Source organism: Pinus tabuliformis, chromosome 1_2 (assembly GCF_031772625.1).
Source record: "Pinus tabuliformis cultivar Carrire ecotype Pingquan chromosome 1_2, CPIR1, whole genome shotgun sequence".
NCBI classification, from domain to species: Eukaryota; Viridiplantae; Streptophyta; class Pinopsida; order Pinales; family Pinaceae; genus Pinus; species Pinus tabuliformis.
Window position 1 is genome coordinate 149,389,606 of NC_142298.1, and position 26,814 is coordinate 149,416,419.

Here is a 26,814-nt window from a genome sequence, read left to right on the forward strand (position 1 = left end):
AAGATTATGAAATTTATTTTTCATATATACATAAGCAGTGCAGAATTTAATGTGTATATTTATAGGGATATGCACTTGCAACATGCAATGCTTTCACTTTCACATCTAACAATGTCTAAACTCAAAAATGCAACACTGTAACATGTTTATTACTCCTCAATGGACAGGTTAGCAATGAGATGCAGTGAATCCTGAACATATGATTCAGATAAATGGGATTTTCAAAGTCAATGAGTCAAGGAAAACTGCAAAGAGCAAGTACTTTAGAAGCCTTAGGATTAAAGCATAATTTTTTTTTTCAGAGATATATTTATTATGAGTTAAATATCTCATTTACGAAAGTTAAATATAGAATTAAAAAAGGAACAAAACATTTTTGGTGACTACTCCAAATAAACCTAATTAACTATAAATAGCATAAAAGCTTTACACCGTGAGAACCCTACTTAATTTCTGCGCCATAGCTAAAATTTAAAAGCCAAAATTAGAATTGAATTGAAAAAAAATCAGTCAAGTTGTCTGTGATAGCTTTACTCTGCACTCGAATGACTAATATAAAGTAAAACAGTGATGAGGTGCCACATTCAAGAGTAATGGCAGATATATCCACTTCGTGTGTCTATTGATATATGTGAGATGTGTTATTTGATTGAATGGTGTATATTTCTATTATTTATGTTTGAGAAGATCAATTTTTTTTGGTGTTAAGGTTTAGATTCAAAAAACAATTGTACTTCAAAAGCTTTGATTTTTTTTTGGAGTTTGATAGATTTAAATTTGAAATGCATCTATACTAGTCTATACTCGTTGAAAATTGCGCTGTTGGGTCTCTATTATTTACCATTAAAAATTCTAAAATGGGTGATTGATGAAAATAGTATAGAATGAATATTGACTAAACACATGCAATAATGTCATTCTAATCTAATACAAACAAAAACTTTACTAACGTTCTTCGTGGAGGGAGAAGAAGAGGGAGGAATTTAGCTTTCCATTCCATTAAAGAAATAAACAACAAGGCATGGCATGATAATAACCAGTAAGATATCAATACAAGCGAGCTTGTCTGAAACACCATTCTATCCCAAGTCAGTCATTCATACATACAGGTTAAATAACTCCAAACATAAGTTCGTCTGATAATCTTTCCTGCCACTATATGATACAAAGCGAATGAAGCAACACTGGGTTCGAAAGTGGCCACGGGATCAAGTTCAGCAAACAAGGAGTAGAAGCATTAGTTGTAGTAAGCATTCTGCCATTGAGATTCAGAACTTGATCATACGAAAATTGTATGAGAGACGGTCAAGCTGGGCCTTGAATAAACTAACAAAAGAAAATCTGAATTTCGATCCGGAATCAACTGGGAGAGAGTTAGCAATGTCACCTGGCATATTCTTAACCTGCAGAAACATGGTATGGCCAATTTCTCTCCTCAGAGCTTCGACTACCTTCATATCGATATTCATGGCAAGATTTCCTGAATAAGCATCCCTGACATAGAATACATTGATCGCTTTATCCCCTCTGGTTGTCACATCTGCTCTTGTCACTGAGAGACCATTTTCACGGAACATGCGAGTGACATCCGAAAGAAGGCCTACTCTATCGCTTGCACACAGCTCAAGACTCAGGCCCTGTTCAGCAGGAGCTAGAGGTTATTAGATTCAGCAGAAGAAGCAGAGATTCAGATCTTCAGTTCAACATCTCAGTGAGCAATTAATTGGATAAAACTTGAAAGATTTAGAATATGGAAGGCAAAATCCACTGACCTCAGATGCCCTGCGTTCTATTGCAGCCTCCAAGCACTTGACAACTCTGTGTTTCTCATCTTCTGTGTCTAGGGTACAACCATCCATATGCCGAATGTAATATTCCTGTAAGTGCAAATTTTTTTATTTAATTAGAATTTAATTTTTTGGGTTCAGACAGATGAGACGATGAGTTTTGAATTGGTAACCTTCATATTAAGAAATGCCTTAACAGCACAATATATACAAATCACAGTATATACAAAGCCCCACTAGCCCAATCAGAAAGACTGAACACATTATTGCCACACATTAATTAAGGACATGTTTATGTGTTCAGTTCTTGAGGGAAAACAATTTTGGGAGGGTCAAACACCTTCCCTCACATACAAAGGGCAACTAAGATTTGAATCTGAACAGTTTGCATGCTGGCTCCCATCTCAATCACTAAGCCACAGCCTGATGGAAGAAAATGCATATATTTTTACCTCTTTAACTTACCTGCAATGCATAAGGTAAATTGCAAGTGATTGAAGCATGAAAGACAACATACTGCATGTCTGTCAGAGTACAGACTGTATCAAACAGCAACTTTGGCCTGTCTCTACACTGGATATTAACCACAGAATAGCCTTTTTCATTGCAGTTCTCGATGGTAATGACAGGCTTCTTGTTTTCATCCAACAAAGTGGGGTCTGAGGAATCAGAAGAACACTCATAGTCCCTGTCAGCAAACATCAGCTGGTGCAGACGCCTCTCTCGGTGAGTTAAGCCCATGGAAAAATCTGTCTTGACTCCTTTGGTGCCATTGTCATTCCCTTTAAGCACGTTTGAAAGTCGTTCCTTAATGGTAGACAGACGAACTTCATCCTCTATAGGCCGGTTTGATAATTCATCAGTTACATATACAACACATGCTACTCTCATATTATGGGTCCAAGATTCTGCTGCTACTACATTGCAACCAAAGCTTGTAAGCACAGCAGAAATTTCTGAAAGAAGACCAGGGCGATCTGTCCCAGTCAACTCTATTGCTGTGTATTCTCCAATGGATTGTACACCTACAATTCTACCTAAACAAGTCTTCACCTCTCTACTGGAAGTGACACGCTTTGGTCCCAACGACTGCAGCAAGAAAATCAACAAATATTAATGAGTAAATTCTCATAAACAATTCCAACAAATCCAATATACCAACAATCTGCACAGCATCCTCTTGTTAAAATAATTTAATTTCCAACATCAAGCTAAAGCTACCTGCTGTATGTATTCAATGATGCTTTCATCTGTAAGTTTATCCCCTAGCTGATCTGTCACATGAAACACTGTAACACAAAAGTAAAACTTGAATCATTCAATCAAATAATTGGCTGAGTCCCCTGCAATGTCCACACAGCAGCATTTGCAGAGATGAAAAGGGAAATGTTCAATCATAGATCTAAAGGAGCGAGCTTACCATCCATAAACCATCCACCATCTGAGGAAATATATGCTTTCGAAATGGTTAGATCTAGATCAGTCAAAAGTTGGACCACTTCAAGAAGTATGCCATGCTTGTTCCTACTATCCACCTGCACAGAGATCATCCACAACCCCAACTACTGAGAGAGAAGCACATCATCATGACAAAATTACTAACAGCCTGCAGTTGCACAGGCTTTTCTTCAGCCTTGGGCTGAAGCCAGCAATCCTTCCATCCCCATGGGGAAAGCTGCAAGCAGCAGTGGCATCATCCATGACTTCCTCCCCAATTATAAACTACACAGCCCCCCAGTGCCAAACCTATGGTGGGTACAAGTAGAGGTTTGGTCTACATGCATCATCTCAATAAAGCCCTGAAACACCACCCTACCTATTACTGTAGAGATGATACCTACTTTACATCCATTTTATGCTGCAATTAATCAGCAAATTCTCAAGTGCATAAAAATCTTTTAAATGTGGCTTGATGGGTTAGTGAAAGCATGTAAGGAATATAACTTCACAACTATTCAAATCCTACCAAGTGCTCATGTGTGTTGTGAAAGCATGTAAGGAATATAACTTCACAACTATTCAAATCCTACCAAGTGCTCATGCCAACACACATGATATTTACAGTTTATAACTACAGCCAACACACTGAACTTGGATTCCAGAAAATCCCATAAAATCAAGACCCACAGCTTACAGTTCGCGGTTGGCTGATTCCATGAATCATATATGTGGCTTGCAGACTGTTGCATATATCAGGGAGACGGTTGCATATATCAGGAAGGTTGCTAGTCCTATCAAAATTATTATTTAAAAAAATCAAGACTCAGGACAGCTTATAACAATTTAGATTCCATAAAATCAAGACTCGCCTTGTTAAGAATCCATGTTAACAATTTGAAGAAAGGCATGTTTTAAGAGGAAAGAAAACAACACTGTGCACACAAAAGAGTATGGTCCAGATATACATACCTTAATCACAGTATAGTCTGGGCAGGTATCATTGTCAATTGATACACTGCAACATTCATTGTGATGAAAACAAAATCTGCATAAATACTCATGGAGAAAATACCAATAGAAACAGATACAGAAATGAATAACTATACGTTTTACAGGCACTTAATAAAATACTTAATACTCTGCACCTTGGAGGATTCATCCTAATCTCCATATTTTCATATTCTGGATCAAAATAAGGCCAACAAACACTGTCCATCTCTGCAACCACTAGAACTAGCGCTACCAGGGATGCTGCTCTCAGCAGCGTCAGTGACTCAGAGATAAATATGCCAAGTCTGAGAATGCCAAGATAAGCTCCCCTGCATATGTACGAACGTTACGTGTATCACCACAGCAATAAAAATAAAAATTATACAAATGGCCTTCAGATTCGATTCCGCCCACTTGCTGATAGTGGCAGACATGTTTTTTAATCTTATTAAGGAGTTGGTGTAATTAATCCAACTGAGGTGGAGGTGAGATTTAAGGTGTGGCTTTTTAAGGTGTGGCTTTTTAGGGAGGGGAAAGAATTTTGCAACTCAAAAGATTTTAATTTAATAAAATGTTATAAAAATATAAAATGTTATAAAAATAGATTAATAATTTAATCTTAAAAATAATTGACAAAAGTGAAAGTATATTTTTTATAAATTTTTATAAAAATAGGTAATTTTTCTAGACAGCGAGAATCATTTACATTGTATTATCTTTTTTTTTAATTATATTAATGAATCAATCCACATTCCTAAATAGTAGTCAATAATAATTGTATCCAGTATCAATTCACAGAATTATGTACTCCTTATGAACTTTGAATCATGTACTCTTTATAAACTTAGAAAATCATTTACATTGTATTATTTTCATTGAATTATATTAATGAATCAATCCACCTTCATAAAGAGTAGTCAATAATAACGGTATCTACTATCAATTCACAATTATATTATGGAACTTTTTCTTTTTTTGTTTAAAAAACAGTCCTCACTTTTCCTTAACAATATCAAAAGTATTTGTATTGCCCCACTTCTTTTTAATAATATCAGAATTATTTTTATTGCTTATTAATAATAAATTAATATGAGAGGTAGTTGTAAGTGACTAACTTCTTATGGTTTTTGAATAGTTCACTTAGCACTCATTGCATTGGGTGATGCTCATAAGGGTGAAGAAGTGGGATTGAAACTAGTGAAATGAATCACATAGCATCATAGCATCAATCATCACTTACAGGACTTGCACCCGATAACCAAGACTTTTCGGGAGATCACCCATCCCAAATCGCCTCTGGCTCAAGCGCGCTTAACTGTGGAATTTTCCCCACAATCAAGCCCACTTAGCATGCTACCCCATTTGCAAAACCTTAGCAAGTATTGTGCCTCATGAACCATTCAAGTACAGATCCCTTCACTCTTTTTGTATTTAAGTATTAGGGGGTTTACGCAATGCATTATATTAGATATCATTTTGGGATTCAACTGCGTTAAGTAAATCAATAATCATTCACGTATGACCATTTCCATGAGAGGTAGTCGTAACTAACTAATTTCTCATGGTTTTTGAATAGTTCACTTAGCACTCATTGCATCGGGTGATGCTCACAAGGGTGTGGGATTGAAACTAGTGAAATGAATCACATAGCGTCAATCATCACTTATGAGGCTTGAGCCAGAGGCGATCTGGGATGGGTGACCTCCCGGGAAGTCCTAGTTACCGGGTGCAAGCCCCGAAAGTGACGATTCGCGCTATATGATTCATTTCACTAGTTTCAATACCACTTCTTCACCCCTGTGAGCATCACCCGATGCAATGAGTGCTAAGCGAACTATTCAAAAACCATGAGAAATTAGTCAGTTACGACTACCTTTCATGGAAATGGTCATACGTAAATGACTTAACGCACTTGAATCCCAAAATAATATCTAATATAATGCAATGCGTAAACACCCTAATACTTAAATAAATTAATACAATTAATCACATAAAATATAATTTATGTATAAAAATAAAATAAAAAACAAAAACAAAAATAACCCAAAAATATTCATGATAATAATAAAAATAACAAAATAGATCAATTATAATATTTACATATTTATATACAAAATTATCATAACAAGATAAACCAACTATATAGACAAATTTTTTATTTTTAAAAATAAATTTAATAATTAATCATTTAATTTTTATTTTTTTCAATATAAATTAATTTAAAATTAATATTATTAGCATGACATCTTGGTGAGTTTTGATGTAAAATCTCTCTACACTAACATTCCCATAGATGAAGCCATGGAAGTCGTCCATAAAGTCACTGATCCTTACACAGCTAAATTAGTAGAAGTTTGTTTGAAATCAACCTTTTTCAGTTTCAAAGATGATATATATGAGCAGACTTGTGGTGTAGCTATGGGATCACCTGTCTCCCATCATTTCCAATCTGTTTATGGAACATTTTGAAGCTAAAGCCATTGAGTCTTCCCCATTAAAACCTAATAAAGCTTTGGAAAATATTTGTCGATGACACTTATATTATTTGGCCTCATGGCAAAAGAAAAATTAGACATTTTCCTGAAGCACCTTAACAGTCAATCTAATTCTATAAAGTTTACAATGGAAGTAGAAGAGAATGGTAGCCTTCCCTTTCTTGACATCCTAATCAACAGAAACCAAGATGGCTCAATATCTCACCAGGTCTATCATAAGAAAACCCACACTGAGCATTACCTTCATGCCAACTCTCACCATCATCTTGCTCAGAAACTAGGGGTTCTCAACACTCTAGCAACCAGGGTTGTTCACATTTCAGATCATGATCATTTTGAACAGGAGAAGAACCATCTCATGGATGTTTTTGAAAAGAATGGTTATAGAAGACACCAAGGAATCAAAGCTTTCAAGAAGGCGCAGAATCCTAAAAGCAAACAACCAATGGATGATTGTGTTGGTAAGGTCCACCTCCCCTACATATTGGGCACCACTGATAAAATTTCTCATATTTTAAAGAAGAACAATATAAAAACCACCTTCAAGCCTATGAACACCATTAGCAGATGCCTAAAATCAGTAAAAGATCCTATTGATCCTAAATGCCACAAAGGGGTTTATTTGGTTCCTTGTTCCTGTGGCAGATCCTACATTGGTGAGATCAATCAATCAATCTCCACTAGGATTCAAGAGCATGCCACTGACATTAAGCATAACCGTTCCAAAACCTCAAGTTTGGCTGAGCAGCCCAACAAAACCAATCATCATATTTGTATTGAAAACTCTTGTGTTGTGGCCAAAATTGATCATTATCCCCATAGGAAATTTAGAGAAGCTATCGAAATAGAAAAACACACTAACAATCTTAACCGCGACGAGGATTGGAAAATAAGTGATAATTGGAATCCCACTCTAACCTCTGATTCCACCCTTTCGTAGATGCTGCATGCCCTCTTATCGCTAGGTTTGCCCTCCATGGTCTTCCCTATAGTATACCAACCCTAAAATTTATTAAAATATTTTAATAAAAATTAAAAATCAAATATGGATAAAAAAATTTAGAATTTCAATTTAAAATAAATAAATGTATTTTAATTTTTAACTAAAACTTTAGTTTAATTCATTATATTCCATTCTAATTTGAAACTTTACAAATTAATTAATAATAATTAACAATGATATAATATAGTTGATAAGCACTAAAACTTTGTAACAACATTAACATTTTAATTCTCAATTTATTTCAAATAAAATTAAGGATTAATACAAAAATTATTCAATTTAAACTTCAAATTTCAATTAAGTAATTCATGCAAAAGTAATAGTTATAAATATTATGTATTAAACATTAATTATTTTTAATTATTGAAACTAAAAATGACTTTATGCAACTTACTAAATAAAAATAATTAAATTTATTTTAATCTTGAAATAAAAATCATTAAATTTTATTTTAATCTTCAAATTAATAAAACATAAATATTAATAAAAAAATATTCTATTTAAAACATCAAATTTCAAATTTCAATTAATTAATGATGCAAAAATAATAAGTTAATAAACATGATGTATTAAATATAATTATTTTTAATTATTTAATTGAAACCAAAAATAACTTTATACAACTTACTAAATAAAAATAATTAAATTCATTTTAATCTTGAAACTAATAAAATTAATTATTTATAGAAAAGTAAGGAAAAAAATAATAAGTTAAGCTAATAAATATTATTTATTAAATATAATTATTTTTATTATTCAATTGAAACCAAAAATAACTTTGTACAATTTACTAAATAAAAATAATTAAATTCATTTTAATCTTGAAATTAATAAAATTAATTATTTTTAAAAGAAAAAAAATAATAAGTTAATTTATCAACATTAATAAATATCAAAAATAATTAATTAATTTTTTTAATCATTCAATTAAAAATAAGATATACAAATTTAAAAGAAAATTTTTAATACTTTAAAAGAAAATTAAAAATTAAAAATCTAAAACTAAAATCATTAACAAAATAAAAATGTTAAAATTAAAATTAAAAACTATGTTAAAGCATTACACTACTATTCATTCCCAATTCTATTCTCACCATTATTTATTTACGCTAATGAGTTATGACTTGCTCACTCATGGATTTATCCTCTTGATGAACCAAGAAGATAGATTCCAAAAACATGCATACGATGACTCCGGAAGATAACAACATCATACACATCATAGATCATAAATTATAGATGCCTCAAATCAATAATTTAAAATTATTTTAATTTTAATAAATATTAAAAATTTCACAATTTTAATTATTTAATATTTAATATAATTAATTGTTTTGATTAGAAAATAATTTTAAAAAGTGAGGAATTAGTTTAGATCTCTTTTAAGGATGTAGCTATTAAATATTTAAAGGAACAAAACTATAGCTATTAAATATTTAAAGGAACAAAACTATATCTATTAAATATTTAAAGGAATACAAATCTTTGAAGCACAATTTTTTTTAATTGTATTTTTTTTGTTGTTTATATAAAAAGATTTGATATATGTTGGCTTTTAAATACTTGATATGATATATATTGGGTTTTAAATTTTTTAAGAAGTTGTAATTTAATTTAATTTAATTTAATTTATTAATATTGATTATTAATTATTTGTGATGTGGTTTAGTTATTGAGTAAAAATATTATTATTTAGATAATATAAAAAATATTATTTGATTTATTAAGATTTATCATGGTTTACGTGATGGTTAATTGAATTACTATTTATGAATAAAAAATAATAATTTTGTTAATAAAATATTTTAATTAAAATACTTTATCATTTATTCTTATATTTATATAAAAGATAAATAATTTTTTCTTTTTATTTATTTTAGTTAACCTATAATAATCCATAATAACATTAAATTTAATATTTTTAAGTAGTTTTTAAAAATTCACTGCATGTAAAAATTACAATTTCACTCCAACACCTTTATCATCATGTCTTGGTTATTGGAGTACCAAACTGAAACCCAATTGGTGGCTAGTAGTTTTATATAAATAATTTTTTATTTTTATTTATTTTAGTTAACCTATAATAATCCATAATAACATTAAATTTAATGTTTTTAAATAGTTTTTAAAAATTCACTGCATGTAAAAATTACAATTGCACTCCAACACCTTTATCATCATGTCTTGGTTATTGGAGTACCAAACTGAAACCCAATTGGTGGCTAGTACAACCACTGGGTATGAAGTTTGAACATTTGAGCTGTCAAGTTTTTATACAATCAAATGTTTAATATTTACCTATGTTGTTTTGTGTGGAAGAGTATGTCAAAGTGATGAAGAGAATGATGGATGTGCCTTGGATTTTGTCGTTAGATTTATTATTTTAGTTATTAATATGGATGTGTTTGAGAAATGTATAATGTGATGATTTGTGATGTGCACTCAGTTGACTCAGAGAAAAATGTCAAACTCTTTTATATGGATAATGTGATGAAATCACATTGTTATTTGACCACAGTGCCTTTGTTTTCCACTAAATTGATGTTATTGTTATGTAAAATGTTCATTGTTACATAGTTACCACTTTGCACTCTTTGTGTGGTTCATTTATTTATAAATATACAACGTGTTCACGACAATGATAAGTACAATCACATATGCTATAATGTATATAACTGCAATTACAGATATTATAATGTATATAAGTGTTGGTGGTGCTTCATATGTGACCACCATTGAGTTGGTGTTGGAAAACCACTATTGCATATAGAAAAAATAATTAAATATGAAGTTTGTGCTTGTATATTTTTTTTTTTTCCAATAATGAGATGCTTAACATTTTAAATGAAACCTCATTTTAAATGAAACCTCATCCAAGATCCTCTTGAGTGTCAAAATGAATGTTTAAATAAACATGCCATGATTTCATTGGTGGTAATTTTAAAATTTGATTTAATATAATCTATTTTTTTAAATAATGAGATGTTTAATATTTTAAATGAGACCTCACCCAAGAGCTTATTGAGTGTCAGAATGAATGCTTATTTAATCATACTATGGTGTCATTGGTGATAGATTTAAATTTTGATTTTATATAAAAAAAAATTGTAATCTATGGCATGTTTTTTTCTATTAACAACAACCAGCAAAACTATGTACATATACAGAAATCCTCCATCCGCCCCGAAGGGAAACCGGGTAGGAGGACCTCCAAAAGTCAGAATTTGTCAACTTAATAGCCAAGAACGTGCACAAACCAATTTAAAACTTAACTAACAACCTACCAACAAACTAGAGTTATCTCCTTAACGACTGTTACATTCCATAAACTGTACAGAAACTGATTCTAATGGTCCTAACATTTAAAATTGAAAACACAACAAAGCGTATCAATCATCCATGATCTCCAGTTTCACCTCTTCCTCGCGGTGCGCCTTGGTTATCAGCTTCAGTATAATTTTGATGTCCTCAAGTTGTCTATCCTGTTTCAAAAGCGCGGAACGCAAACTCTTCATTTCCTCTTTTAAGCTCGGGTACCCTTGCGCAATCTCCGTCATTTCTTCCACAATTTGTTCCATTGCTTTGGCTAGCAGACACTTCATCACCCAGTACATATGCAGAGCCTGTTTATACTGGGAGAGGCGACCCCTAGTGTTACCTGGGTCTAGCATAAGAGAGCACCAATCTTCCATCTCAGGGTCAAAGGCCTCCTCCAGGACGCTCTTTTCCAAATTCTCTATAATTCTTCTTATCTCCACATTGGCTTCGTTGTTGTACGCGCGCTCAGCATCTCTGGCCATCTGATTCATAGTTCGGCGCCCTCTTTTCCGCTGATTGGTGAACTGAGTTTCAATGTCATTGCTCACAGCTTGCCTGGTTCTTCCTCGTCCCCTGCTACCTCTGCCCTTGCCTCTTCTAGGATGGTGATCACGGGTATTACTCTGGCTTCCTTGGCCGACCTCGACCTTCCCTCTCCCCCTGCATTCTTCCTGCCCTTTCCTCATCTCACCTTCTCTGTTTATTCCTTCATCTTTCGTTCCCTCCTGTTCCTTCGTCCTAATCCTTTCCTCGTTCTCTTTAACACTCTGATATTTATCCATTCCCTGAGTGTTGTCATCCTCCTGAGTCCTTTGCTTAACCGACTTCCTCATCCTTCTGCCAGCCTCTTCACTATCGGCTCTTACCTGCCTACCTCCCTCCGCCATAGTCTCTTGCTCTTTTCGGAAACAGGATCCACGAATTTTACACCAGGTCTCAACCACCTTCGCCACCTTGCAAGTCCTGAATTTATTAGCATCCATGTCTTCATCTGCTCCCTTTGATCTATTGCCACCTCGTCTGCCCACCATCAACTGCTTGCCGCCGTTTCCCTTCCCTCTTATTGCCATAATTAACTTGGTGCCTTGTCTCGGGGTCCTCTCTTCCCTGTAATCTCTTCTTGCATCCTTTAAAATGATTGCCCAAGAGTGAGGCTTGTGCTGACATTCTCTACCCTCCATCATTACTCTGTGATGGGTCCTTTTCTCCACCCCGATCGGGGTAATTTTGATTTTATATAATTATTTTATATTTCAATTCATGATAATTTTAAAATTTGATTTTATTGATAATTGTTTATGGGGTTGTTTATAGCTTTATATGTGACCACTATTAAGTTGGTGGTGGATTTTATATATTATTGATAGTTGTCTATGGTGGTGCTGTGTGTAGTGTTTTGTATGTTACCAATTTAAGTGGGTGTTGGAAAGTAATGGTTGTGTATTTAAAAAATGATTAAATATGAAATTTGTGGTGTATATAGAGTAGTTTGTTTTGTTATGAGGTGCTTATTTCGAATAATAAAGTAGAAATTTTGTTGAGGGCTAAAAATTACACATATATAAAGAAAGAGAGTCAATTTATTATTTTAAATTAGATTTGATAAATATATATATATAGAGATATATATGAGATTAAAAATATTAATTATTAATATTATAGTGAAAATTATTTTTATTTTTTTTATAAATAATCTTTTTAATAATGAGAAATTGTAATTTTAATAAATATTTTATATTTAAAATGGTGACAAATATAAAAAGTGTGTGTGGGGTGGTTTAATTATTCATATAACACATATATTTTATATAAAATAGATAAAGTGAAGATTAAATATTAAAATATTTTTTATTCATCCAAAATATTTTACTTTTCTTAAATTTAAGAAATACTTTTCTTAAATTTAACAAATACTACATATAGTGTATAAAACATTCACCCCTCATTCTTTAAAGATACACATTTGGAGTATTCATTTGTGAGTGATGGCTTATAAAAAATTATGCAATGTCAATGTCACTCTTGATAGGGTGACATTCTTCGATACTCTAAACATTGAAGTTTATTTATTTCTAATCAAATTGACATGTTAAAATTGGAACATTTTGCTTAACTTCTTGTACTAACCATGATGGACTACTTAATCTGCATCTAGACAAGCTACATAATGTGAAGAAATGATATATTACTGAGACCATCATCACTGCAAAATAAATAAATAAAAAATCCATGATCATACCAATACCACGAATAGGTAATGTTTTCTTGTCCATTTTTTAATCATCAAAATCCACTTGAAAATGTTTTGTTGATTAAATCATTTGTAGGTTAGTCCACTTATGTAATTTTTTTTGTTGCCAACAATTCTAATCTCTCTAAATGAAATGACAAAACCATGTTGGACCTTTGAATGGATCACAAATTCAAAATATTTGCTTAAGCATAACAAAAGAAAACTCAACAAAATCAGGTTTTGGTGCTTGACAACCCTGGCTTGTTTAGTTTACAATGGGGACGACTGTGTATAAAGTAGACGTATGAAGATCTACATGCATGATATACTTGGTAACTCGTTAAATTTCATCTACTTGTATCGATCCTATAACATGAAAAGTGTTCAAAGATAGATTGAAGGAACTATTCAAAAACAAAATATAGATTTCAATTGTGACTTCATTATGTGAGCACCCAATAAATAGAGATTTACCTGCCACAATCTCTTGTATCATATTAATAGTTGGCAATAATATTAAGTACAAGGTCCAACTTATGAAAATATAAGAATTTGCAGTAATCACTATCACAATTTGTACTATACATAAGCTCTTGGTGTCATGTAACCAAATCACAAAAAGCATAAGAATAGATAGATAAATTCCTTGATAATAAGCCACTTCGAGGAGGAAACCTCCTTGTACATCACATAAATGACCAATTCTTGGATGATTCAAATGACAAGACTTAATTGATATATATAGGAGTCTAAAGGGTCAAAATATAATTAGGGCCTACATAACAATAATAATGTAAGGGAACAAAAATAACAATATAGGGGTTACACTAGTATTATAGGGACCTAACACTTGGAGAATGATTATTCTTAGTAGAACAAACCTATTTAAATTGAACCAAGGTGTTGCACCACTTGTTAAGAGGATCTCATGTGGATGGAAGGAAGAACATTCAACCATTAATTCCTTGAGTGTTGAAGTTGGCTCCTATAGTTTTGTCTACCAAGAGTTGGCTTGTGTACTCAAGATATGCCCCTCTTCCATACATTACCATATAAGCATACATGCCCTTCAAAGGCGCATCAACATTTCCTTGGAAACACTTAGTATTGAAGGGATTTACACCAATCCCCACAAGCAAAGTGGCAATATTTGTGATCATACCATCCATGCCCACATTCCCTTTAGGGGATACTAGATGTAGATTCTATGGGCTATAAAGAGGCTAATGGAAAGGTCGGACACATTGACCTAGGCATTGTGTTACAAATTTTGCAACCCATGAATATAGCAAAAAGATTGAGCACCTCCATTTTCCACTCATTACACTAGAATGGAACCCACATGAGCTTAAGTAGAATCTCTCTTCCACTACATCTTGGGCATTGAGGACCCATAAAATCCCTTTTTTGAGAGATAATATAATTGGACACCATAGCTACCTTGAGTACCAGGGCTTCAATGTGGGTTCTCTACAACCATTTTCTAAGGATGTAGGACTCATCCTGTTTTTTACCCCCCTACACTATTTACTCGTTCTTCTTCTTCTTACTCAATATAACAAAGCTTATATTGAATGGCACACCCTCTCTATAAATGTCAAAAGTTTTCCACCATTCGTATAGATTGTTAGTTCCTTAGTAAAGTCACTTCTCCTTCTCCTCAAATCCCCAATGATCGATCTTTAGATTGGACTGAACTTTCCCATAAACTTTCTCACACTAGCCCATGCTTGATACATTTACCATAATGGAGAAGGAAATCCCCACTACTACTGATAACCTACAACATATTCAAGAGGTGGTTCTACAAATGGTGAAAAACCCAAACTATGATAACAAAAATATACAACATATTCGTGAGGTAGCTATACATATGGCATTATATTTTGGAAAGCAACAATAAGACTATAAATTTATTATGCAATAAAATATAAAAAAATGATATATATATATATATATATATATATATATATATAGATTCAAAGTTAACTTAGATATTGTGTTAATAAAAAACAAACTAATGGAAATTAAGAAGCAAATCAATTACTATCATCTTTCTTTGGGAAAGTCTAATAACATGGATATTATTCTAACAAATTGTTGTTTTCTATAGTACTTTTTTTTCAACTGTGATTCACGGTCATTGAGCGGCCACTATATCCACGAGTAATAATCCAAGTAGATCCACCCGAAGGAATCTACTCATCGACTTATCTGGTCAGACCTAACTCCAAGGGCATAGAGGAGATTTGAGCCTATGACCTCTCAATTGGCAAGGTACTTAGCAACGGGAACTCGACCAATTGAGGTATCCTTGGGGCTTTTTGTATAGTATTATTACAAACTTTGAATTATTTGTTGTATTGTTATAATTAATATGAGTTGTTTTGTTATTAACTATTTCAATTTTGATTTTTAAAATATATTTAGATTATATGACATAAATTTATAATAATGTAGCTATTTGATAAAGTTTATTATATACCAAAATAGAAACAATGTAATGTTATATATAAATTTTTAATATATAGTTAAAATCGAAAATTTAATTAAAAAGTAATAAATCTTAATTTGAGACCGAGGGACTGCTCAATTAATGATTGAAGCGATGTGAAATCTTGCAAATTAAGAGATCCAAAGTTGAATCCTCTGGTTGTGACATGATCTACAAGACGAAAACAATTCATAAACTTATTAATAGCCAAAATCAACCTTGTATCACATGAGTACGAAACTGACTTAATTACAAATTTCTCCATATTGCACCAAAAAAAATTAAACTTATTTTCAATTTCATAACATTTTTAAATCTCTTTTCCTTTTTTCATATGAAGTTAATAATTTATCGTGTCAGTTAATGCATTGAAAAAAAATAGTATATAATTTGTAAATAGTAAATATTATTACGAGAACACGGGGTCTATGAACTTAGGAGAAAGGAAGATAAGGGTGTAACAAGAGACAAATAAAACTCATGTAATCACCACTTGGATGTGTTAGTGAAAACAAAACATAAAGGTACCAACGACTTATATGTTCAAGGTTGTTTAATTGGTGGACGTGTAGATGGTGAACCTGTATGACAAAAGTATACCCTGTGGTTGTTAAATAAATGGTCTCTATCACTCAAACTGTGGGGATATAGTTTAGTTTAGTTTTATTTATTTATTTAAGGAATAATTTCTTATTGTTATTTTTTAATTATTATGTTCCTTAAAGATAAGTTATATTGTTTTTTTTATTTTGGTTTAAAAAATTTAGTTTTCAATTAGTTTTGGAATTTTTAAATAGATTTTAGGAAGGTTTTTAAATAGATTTTATGAAGTTTGTTAAAGGTAAGTTATATTGTTTTTTATTTTGGTCAAATTTTTTTAGTTTTAATTAGTTTTGAAAATTTTAAACAGATTATATGAAGTTTATTAAAGTTTTGAAAAAATAAATATTAAATTGAATATTTTTGAAAGAAAAAAAAATTCTAATTGGTTGATGGCTATTTTTATGTGATTTTAAATTGAATTATAAGATATAAAAATTATATTAAAAAACAAAAAATTGTAAAAAAAATTATATTAGCCAAGTGCCATAAATTTGCACAACAAAATGTTATGGGATAACTACCCACCATTTTTTATGCAAGAATGTCATGTGGATGACTTCCCATCATCATTTAAGCAAGTATTTGCATAAAAAATATTCTCATTTTAAGCAAGTATGTTGTGTTTCCATACTAATTCTCATTTTATAAATATTTCTTTAATTTGTTGATAATGCTTCTACAAAGTTTCAAATGAAGGAGTCCCTTCTATTGTGAATGTTTCCAAATCAGTGGAGATAGAAGAGGAACTAGTGTGCCCTGGATTTCCCAAATGCGTTTGAAAACTAGGCTCATTTAAAGGTCCTTGTGTTAATTTGATTTGCATGAATTCTTCATCCTCTGTTTGAATTTTAGTCCTCTTTTGTGATTGGGAATCCTCCATCTCAACATCTATCTATTCAAGAGAAGTCCTCTTCAAACTCTTCTCTTTTACCATAGGGGTTTCAACATCCATTCTTTGTTGCACCCTGCCACATGGTCATGTTTCTTGATTTTCCATTTTCTCAATTTTTGGTCTGCTTTCATGAATATAAGGTGCATAACTAATTTCCACCATTTTATTAGAAATTATATGGTGAGGATCATATTGCCACTTTTCTCCTTTCTCAAAACTAAACTCCTTCATAAAAACCTCCACTTGTGTAAGGGCTTGTTTGTTATTTACAATAAATGGCCTTATAGTCCTCTCTAGCTTGAAAATATACCATTTTCGTGCATGAATAAAATGTACTTGGTAAACACTGAGACTTTCCCCTATAAATTCAAGAGAAAATATCCTCATAGGAAAAAATATTGGTCTTGAAATGAAGGTTGGGTGTGCATTTTTGTGAAGCAGACCAAAATTTCCTTGCTTCACTAAAATGCATGCCCAGGCTTCATTTATTGTCCAATCTAATTGATTATAGTTGTAGATTCTTTATTTAATGATTTTAGACACTTTTACATTGTTATATCTTTATTTGAGATTAAATATTTATACTTCATATTTCATACAACATTCTAAGTTTTGCATCGACTTGCCTTATGTGAAAGTTGTGTATAAGTGGGAAACATAGTTATGCAAGGTTATATCCTAAGGTTAGGAATTGTCCAATCATGTCCCATTTCAAATTTCATTACCAAGAGCATAATTGGTTTGGCTCGAGAGTGCATATTTATTCCGACTGTGATCATTAGTAGATATATCAATTACTATTCTGACAGACTTGGATTTCAATGTATAAAATTTCCTTTATGAAAATTACTATTGTATGTTGCATAAAATGGTTTTATTTTTAGGTTGGAATGATCATTATCACACAATCAATTAAGTATAGTTCTTGGTGTGCATATATTTGAGGCACACAAACCTTGACTTTGGCCCTACGTAATCGATCCAATTTGGCATATTCTTGCACAACAAAAAATTTATGTGCAAAACTAATGTTAATTACGAGTAAAAAAGTACTCTCCAAGTTGACTCATTCAACTTGTCCTTGAAAAGAAGGTTAGGCACGCATTTTTGTGAAGCAGGCCAAAATTTCCTTACTTTGCTAAAATGCATGTTGAGACTTCATTTATTGGCCAATCTAATTGATTCACATTGTAGATTGTTTATTTAATTATTTACACACTTTTGAATTACTATATGTTTACTTTGACCCTTAAATAATTCTTCTTCAGATTTCATTCAACATTCCAAGTTATTCTTCAACTTTCATTATGTGAAAGTTGTGTATAGGTTTTTCTTTAGCTTGCTCTTGGGCAAAATAATTGTCCTTTTAATTCAGAGCAACCGTTCCAACACTTACATTAATTGTCAATTCAGGTAGGGTTTTTTATTGCAAGGACATTACACAAAATTTATGCAAGGGAAAATGATTACTAGTGCTAATGAATCTCAAAATCAATCGTTGTAATCACACTCTTAGCAGCTCAACACTTTGGCCATTACACTCTCAAACCTCATTCACACTCTCAATAAATAAACATACAATGCAAAATAAAACCACTCTGTCACACTGTCACTCTTATTTAGAAAAGGAGAACACTCGTGGAAACCATTCTCTTGAAAAATATCGAAACACACATTCAAATTAAATGAACACACCATCAAACTATAACAAGAATTAAATAACTTTCACACTAACAAAGGAATTGGTCTAGGACCTATGTTGTTACATAATACATAGGTTAGAATTATGCAATCATTACATAATGAACAAGACTAATAATAACAGTAACAACAATCGCACATGAATTATAACTGAGAGGAAATAAATCAAACAACTACAATACCTTCCTAACCAGTGATCCCTACTAAGAAGGAGGGCCCTTCCTTCCTAGCAGGGGTTGGTACACTACACAACACACAAGCTAGTCAACAGAAAGGTATGACACCATGAATGATTGATATTGCATTAATGAAACATACAAGATTACAAAGTTGGTTCTCTCACCCTCTATCACTATCTATCAGTTTCTATATGTCTATCTTATGTGGGCAGAGAGTACACCTCTTTATAATTTCAAATTGAAATGATAAGATCATAATGAGAATCTCTCAATTCTCATGTGATCTAATTTTAGAATACACATTAACAATATGATAGCAATTTCCAAGGTTAGGACGAAGTTGTAACAACTTCTCCAAATTACAATAATTATCAATAGAAAATCCTAATTGTTTCAGCAAAATTTAAGAAAAAAAATTCTGGGCTCCAACAACCCCCAACACAAAAATGTGCCTCATCCTCGAGCCACTTAGTCCTCAATTTATCCCCATGGATCTGGTAACCTTTGTCCTTACTGAGGTTTTATTCAAGCCTCTAGTTCAACAAATATAGGGGCAGCCAAAGAGCCTACATTAGAGAGGTTTTGAGGTCCAAAATGGGCCTCCTAAGGAATATTATAAAATAATAGTGGAATAATAAAATACGATTGGATTACATCATCAAATTTTAGAGGGAAAAAATAAAAAACTGCTTTTTCAACTCTTATTTTCAACTTATCTCCCTACGATTTTACTCAACTTTCAAGAAGCAGCACCCTTTGGATGCAAAATTTAATTCCTCGTACAAGGAGTACCCATGTTGCATACTTTCGATGGACCCTTCTACATGAAAAATGAGAAATACATGAAAAAACATAGTTGCAATAATGTTTTTCATGTGTTTCTCATTTTTGGTGTAGCAGGGTCCATTGAAAGTATGCAACATGGGTACTCCTTGAGTGAAGAATTAAAGTTTGCATCCAACAAGTACCCCCACTTGAAATTTGAGTAAAACTGTAGGGAGATACATTGAAAATATGCGTTGAAGAATCAATTTTTTTATTTTTTAATACTTTTACTTTTAGCTCCAAAAATGGTGAATAATTTGACATCACCATATTGAATCCTGTTGGTTCTTATAAAGTTAATTTTGCTGGTACATTTCTAGTTTCAGGCCCATTTTAGACCTTAAAATTTCTATAATGGTTGCTCTGGAGCTCTTAAAACTGCCTAGTAGGGGAGTACCATGCCCCCACTCTCCACAATGACATGCTTGGAAAAATAATCCTTACCACCATTTTTGCTCCAGGGCCAAGTTCTATGTTTGTCCCTAGCCCTTGTCCCCTTCTTGCTGTTACACCTGCTCCTTCCTCTGGAAAGCAATGGCTAGATTTTGATCCTCTAGCCTCCTCCATGATTTACTAATGTTTATTAGAATTGTTGGATGCTTTAAATCATTGGAATGAAATCTTAGATGTAACTTAATTGAAATTGTATTATGGTATATATTTTCACTTTAATATGATGTAATGTGATTATGGTTCTGTTTCATATGTTGTAATATTAGAAATATAACAAAAATATTAAATATTGCATGAAATAAATAATAAATTTTCATTTTGAATATTTTTTTTGGAGAACATGAATCTTTGAGAAGATCCACTTGATCCTGATATTTTTCCATCTTATGTTGGGTCTGGTTCATACATTCAAGACAATGGTGCTGAGGTAGATGGAGAGGACACCAAGGCAAACGATGTTGATGATGGCATTGATGATGATCATGCTAGACATGATGATGATGAGGAGAAATCTGTTGGCAGTAGCCAGTGACATTGATCATATAGACTCCATCATGGGTCATTGTTGATAAATCATTATGATGTCTCTTTTCATGTTTATTATCATATGTATCATTTTCACTCCCAGTACCATATTGAGTTGTACCATATTGACATGCATCATTTTGACTTATATCATTTTTACATATATTATCTAGGCCTACATTATGTGTAGCTCATCACAGACCAATAACTTTGTTTATTAATAATATAAAAATATAGGTTATTGTTAAAAAAAAAATCTTATTATTGTATTCCAATGTTGTGGTGTGGTCTGTAACTACAAGAAACCTAAAAGAACTCTGCTCTATAAATCTCTATGATGTGATGTGGGTTTGAATTATGTTTATCTAGTCATTACCAACAATTTTGTTTAATAATAATATAAAATTACTAGTTATAGTTAAAAAAATGTTGTTAGTTTGTATGGATGTCCATTTCCCTAAAAATTATTTATAAATGGAATGATATAAAATATTTCAAATGCAATATGACTTACTCTATGATCATATGTTATTTAATATGCATGATATACTTAACTAATTTAATTGAAATAAAAATATTAAATTAATAAATGGAAGCTATAAAGGAAGCATCATGAGTTGTTAAAATGGAAGCAGAATTTGGCTCTAAAATGGAATTAAAATTCGACATTAAATTGGAAGTCATATTTGGAGCTATTACTAGCTCTAGATAGGAAGCTAAATTGGTTGCTTAAACTAAAGCAAAGTTGGAGGCTAATTAAGAAGCAAATCCTAACACTAAAAGGAAGCAAACCTAGGTGCTAAACATGAAGCAAACCTTCTAACTAAAAGGAAGCAAACCATGAGACTAACAGGGAAGAAATTTTGGAAGTAAAAAAGGAAGAAAAAATGGAGCCAAACTAGAAGCACACCAGAAGAAATCTTGGAAGCAAAACTTGGTGTTACCTAAGAAGCAAAAAAACAAGCAATTTAGGTAGCAAACCAAGAAGTAATAATGGAAGCAATACTAGTAGCCATAATTGGCGTTACTTGAGAAGCAAAAACAAAAGCAATTCAGGTAGCAAACAAAGAAGTAATAATGGAAGCAATATTAGAAGCAATATTAGAAGCCAAACTTGGTGTTATCTGAGAAGAAAAAATAGAAGCAATTTAGGTAGCAAACAAAGAAGCAATATTAGAAGCCAAACTTGGTGTCTCTGAAGAAGCAAACAAAAAATCCATTTAGGTAGAAAACCAAGAAGCAATAATGAAATAAATATTAGAATCGATACAATACACTATAATTGAAACCTATTAGAATCTAAAGAAGATGCCATAACGGAAGCAAAGCTAGATGCAACAAGCGATGCCATATTGGAAGTAAAGCTTGACACAACAAAGGACGTTATAATGGAAGCTTAACTTGGAGTTAATTAGGAAGCTAAAAGAGAAGTTATTTTCGATGCCATACCAGAAGCAAAACGGGAAGCACAACTAGGAGAAAAACTAGAAGTACTAATGGACGTAACAATGGAAGCAAGAATGGAATAAACAATTTTCAATTCTATTCCCAACGTTATTCCTAGCACTAATCATGACACCCAAGTGAAGATGCCCATTTGCGCTAGATTTCTTGATGTCGATTAAAGCTATTTCATATGCTTGAAAACACTGTATTTCAGTGCTATTTCTGAAGCTAATGGCCTATTTTGTTGTAGTTTTTATGCTTGTAGAAGTGACCAGAACATAAACAATTTTAACTTCAATCCTTCTTTATTCTCTTCAGAAACAAGGTCAAATTGTCTAATAGTCATGTATCAAAAAATCGTTTTGTTGGCTTGTAATGATATGTCTTTGCTTAGAAGTTATTTCCCTAGAGGGCCGAAACCTGCAAAATATAATCAATGAATCCAAGAGCCAAGACCTCCTTCAACGGATTTAACAGTCCTCCTCAAAGAGCCGAGAATTTCATAGTTGAATCACATAAATGTTTATCATTCAAAAATATTACTTTAGGAGGTGACTGAGGCTCCTTTTTATAGACACTAGAGGGGATATTTAAGAGGTATCCAAATTACAATTGTTAGAGGGAGAAATTTATTTTAAAATTTGAATTTCAAAGTCTTGGGACTCAGGGAATGGAGTTGTTTTCCCTTGGGGATAAGTAATTAGTTTTTATTGAAGTCAAAAGCCCCCTTTAGGATTATCAAATTCAACAATCATCTTTAAGACCCTCCACAAGGTATTTTAATCATATAATTTTGATATAAAGCTTATTTTCATGATGGGTATAATATGTTGTCCATTGATGGGGTGCCACATCATATTTTTTTGGGGTATTTTCCCACAATATGGGTGCTTCATCTTCAAACAAGCTTAACTCTCAAACCATGAAGGTCCACGAGACGCTTTGCATATCAATATAATCTCCATGATGAGGATAATCCAATAATGAGGGTATCCAAGGAAAACTCACTAATATTCTTATTCAAAAACCTCCAAAAAGTGCAGAGTATATCCATCATCCAGTGAATCCAAACCTTAGAGGTAAGGTTTCCAATAATCCTTCCATTGGAGCTTCCAACTAATGCAATCCAAACAAATATTGAGAGTGTTCATTAATGGACGTTGGCATTAATAACAACACCATTTGACACATAATTATGGGATGGAAGAGGCAATTTTGGTGTCAAGGATTGGGATTTCCATGGTAAAATCAACATCTATTTGCGATTTGGCACCACTATGGGGCACTAGAAGGCAAAATTTTAACATGACTAGTTGGGATTTCCCTAGTTGAATTAAGGAAATTGGTTAGCTTGTACCACAATATGGGTTGAAATGAGATTTTGGTGCCCCTGCTCAGGATTTTCATGACGTAATTAGGAAAATTGCATGTAATTGGAGCAATTAGGGTTATATGGTTTATTATTGGTTAGAAGGTGTTATAGATCTAACCCAGAATATATGAGAAATAACAAATATACCCAATAATAACAAGATCGAAATAGATAGAAATGCTTCTTTATTAATCTAAAAACCCTTAAGGTAGGGCAACACCATACATTTACTCCTTAAGGAAGGAGAACACTCTACAAGCCATATGCCTGTTCATACAATATTGCTTGACACAATTCCTTGACGTGGAGTCTCTAGCCTCTATATAGGCCTCATACATACAATACCATGGATCATTACCATGGTTCCCTCATACCATCGAACTAATACCATGGGCCCATTACATTATTACTAACTACTTGTGGTCCCTTACATGAAATGGGTTAACCACCTTATTTATTACTATGGCCCATCCCATTATTATTACCTTGGGTACCTCCCTTGGCACCCCATATTATCCCTCCTAGGTATATAACATTCCACCCCCCTTAGCATGTTTCGTCCCCGAAACATGGGAAGAACACAAATAATAAGATCTACTCAAAAGAGTAGTCCACTGGTACCATGCTCGTGCATCTAGCCATCCAAGAGAAAGGTGAACCCTCGATCTCGCTGGTGCCGTGCTCGCTTGAGATGGAAGTTGACCGTGGTAGCTCTTTTGTGTTGATGTGTAGTAGGTGGACCTTCGCTCCTCTCTATATGTCCTGTGGGGGTTGTTGTCCTTGTGGCTAATTTGTTGCCATCTTGTTGGTTGTTTTCTTGCTGGGTGGTGTGGTTGGTGATATGCTGACTGTGTATCTTTTTTTAATTCACCACCTAATGGAGCCTGATTGGTATCTGGTACATGTTGTGGTGCCTAATGTTGTTTCTTATCTTCCAATATTACCTCAACCACTGAGTCCTCATCCGATGTAACATTTTCTGCTTCAACCTCTTTGCACTCTACTTGTTTTTCTGATCCCTGATTTGATGTTTTTGTTTGGTTGTCGACCATCAATAGCTCATCATCTGATATGTCAGTCCCTGGAACATCTTCTACTTCAACGTTCGTGGACTCTACCTGTTTATTGATGGAAATATCCTGTAATGTAATTTTCTTCTTTTTATACCAGAGCTTCAGGAATTTCTTCTGCACATTAATATTGATAGTACCCACCTCTTCCATCCAAGGGTATCCCAAAACAACATCCACATTAGCCATATCTGAAGCATAAAAATTAGAATGCAATACATACTTGTCCATAGAAATCTTCAAATCTTTATAAACTTGAACATCCTCATTATCAATCTGTGCAGTTTCAATGTGTTTTGCTGGAACTTGCAATCTTTTTGCCAAATTAACATTGATAAAATTATGCTTGCAACTAGGATTTATAGAAACCATGATCTTCTCCTTTTGAATCAATCCATGAACCTGTAATAAGGATATACCAGTAGGAAATAGCCCCACATGTTTCTCCTTATCTTGTTTTCTGGCATGAGACCATCTGTCTAAAAGTAATTTTTCAAATTCTTCATCGGGCAGGTTGGAACACTTCTTTTGGTTAAGTAATCCCCACCATGTGGCCGCCTCATCTCTAAATTGCTCCACTACCCACCATTTCCAATGGTTTTTCCATAACCACTTCTGTTTTTTATGTATTCTTCAATAGTAGGACCATTATCTTTTCCTGTAAAATATAGAACCTTGCTAGAAGCCATGAAGAGGGTTTTGAAAAAAAATCACTTACTTGGTGAAAATTTGAATTTGTCACAATTCCGTCAATATTGCTCAAATTCCCTATTATGACCTGTTTTCAGAAATGGAACAATCATTCTGCATCTGCCCATGTGATAGAAACCTTAATCCAGGCACTAGAATTTCATATCTACGTTGCAACTCTCCCGCCGTTACCAAAATTTCTGCAAAAAAGAGCTGATTTTAAATTAGTGATATCTCCCTCATCCGGACTCCAATCCGACTGATTTTTTTTTTGAAATTGGGTATTTTTTCACAAAAAATCCAGATATACAATTAGATTTTTTAGATATTGCACCAAGACATCCAGATCTGCACCGCAAATTCGCTGCCCCAAAAAATTGTCTGCAACCCCACTGATTTTTAAATCAGCGATATCTCCTTCATCCAGACTCTGATTCGACCGATTTTTTTTTGAAATCGGGTATTTTTTCACATAGAATCCAGATCTGCAATTAGATTTTGCAGATCTTGCCGTAGGACCTGCAGATCGGCGCCGCAAACTCGCTGCCCTAAAAAATTGTCTGCAACCCACTAATTTTTAGATCAACGATATCTCCTTCATCCGGACTCCGATTCAACCGATTTTTTTTAATCGGCTATTTTTTCACAAATAATCCAGATCTGCAATTAGATTTAGTAGATCTTGCACCAAAACGTACAGATCTGATATGCAAAATCGTTGCCCCTGAAATCTTGGAAAAAATAAATAAATAAAATAAAAATAAATAAATAAAAATAAAAATAAATAAATAAATAAAAATAAAAATAAAAATAATAATAATAATAATAATAAGAGATCAGGAGAAGGGAGGAGCTCCGGCGAAAATGGCGGAACCCTAACCCTAGTTTCGATACAGACTCGAGTTTCTCCATGGTGACGATCGGTCTGAGTGCTGGATTCACGGACCATTGACTGGCAGCTACGCGACAACCAGTTCACGGGGTTCTTGGCACCTGGGTTTACTCTGCGGTCCCCCTTCGGTCATCCCAGCGCACAGGCTCTCCAACTTTCCGTCGGGCGGTCCCCTGGTCGGTTTCTCTGGGGCATCTCTGTATTGACAGGCAGCATGGGTGAAGAAGACCTCGTAGACTACGAGGCGGACCCCACGCCTCACCAAGACATCTGGGCACATACTAAACGGCCTTCTATGAAACCCCGGAGTATCGAGCTTGCTTCTGAGACAGCTGCCTCATCCCTACACCCGCATCTGCCGCACTCAGGGAAGAAGAAACCCTCGGACTGTAACTTGGCCGACTTT

The 26,814-nt window shown here is 33.1% G+C and overlaps 1 protein-coding gene across 3 annotated transcripts; it reads right to left on the reverse strand.

Annotated features, from left to right (window-relative positions):
* Nucleotides 1-973: 973 nt before the first annotated feature.
* On the reverse strand, nt 974-4,613 carry LOC149204952 (ACT domain-containing protein ACR3-like). 3 transcript variants are annotated; one of them, XM_089394847.1, is made up of 8 exons: nt 4,373-4,613; nt 4,197-4,242; nt 3,208-3,322; nt 3,009-3,076; nt 2,253-2,876; nt 1,773-1,877; nt 1,388-1,637; nt 974-1,255 (listed from the first exon to the last, which is right to left on the reverse strand). In XM_089394847.1, the coding sequence occupies exons 1-8, from the start codon at nt 4,441-4,443 to the stop codon at nt 1,215-1,217; spliced, it is 1,320 nt and encodes a 439-aa protein (XP_089250973.1). In that variant the 5' UTR covers nt 4,444-4,613; the 3' UTR covers nt 974-1,214. The 3 variants fall into 3 exon arrangements, with proteins under 3 accessions (XP_089250973.1, XP_089250974.1, XP_089250972.1); XM_089394848.1 differs by having other exon boundaries at nt 974-1,184; nt 4,373-4,612; XM_089394846.1 differs by having other exon boundaries at nt 974-1,637; nt 4,373-4,609.
* Nucleotides 4,614-26,814: the final 22,201 nt, after the last annotated feature.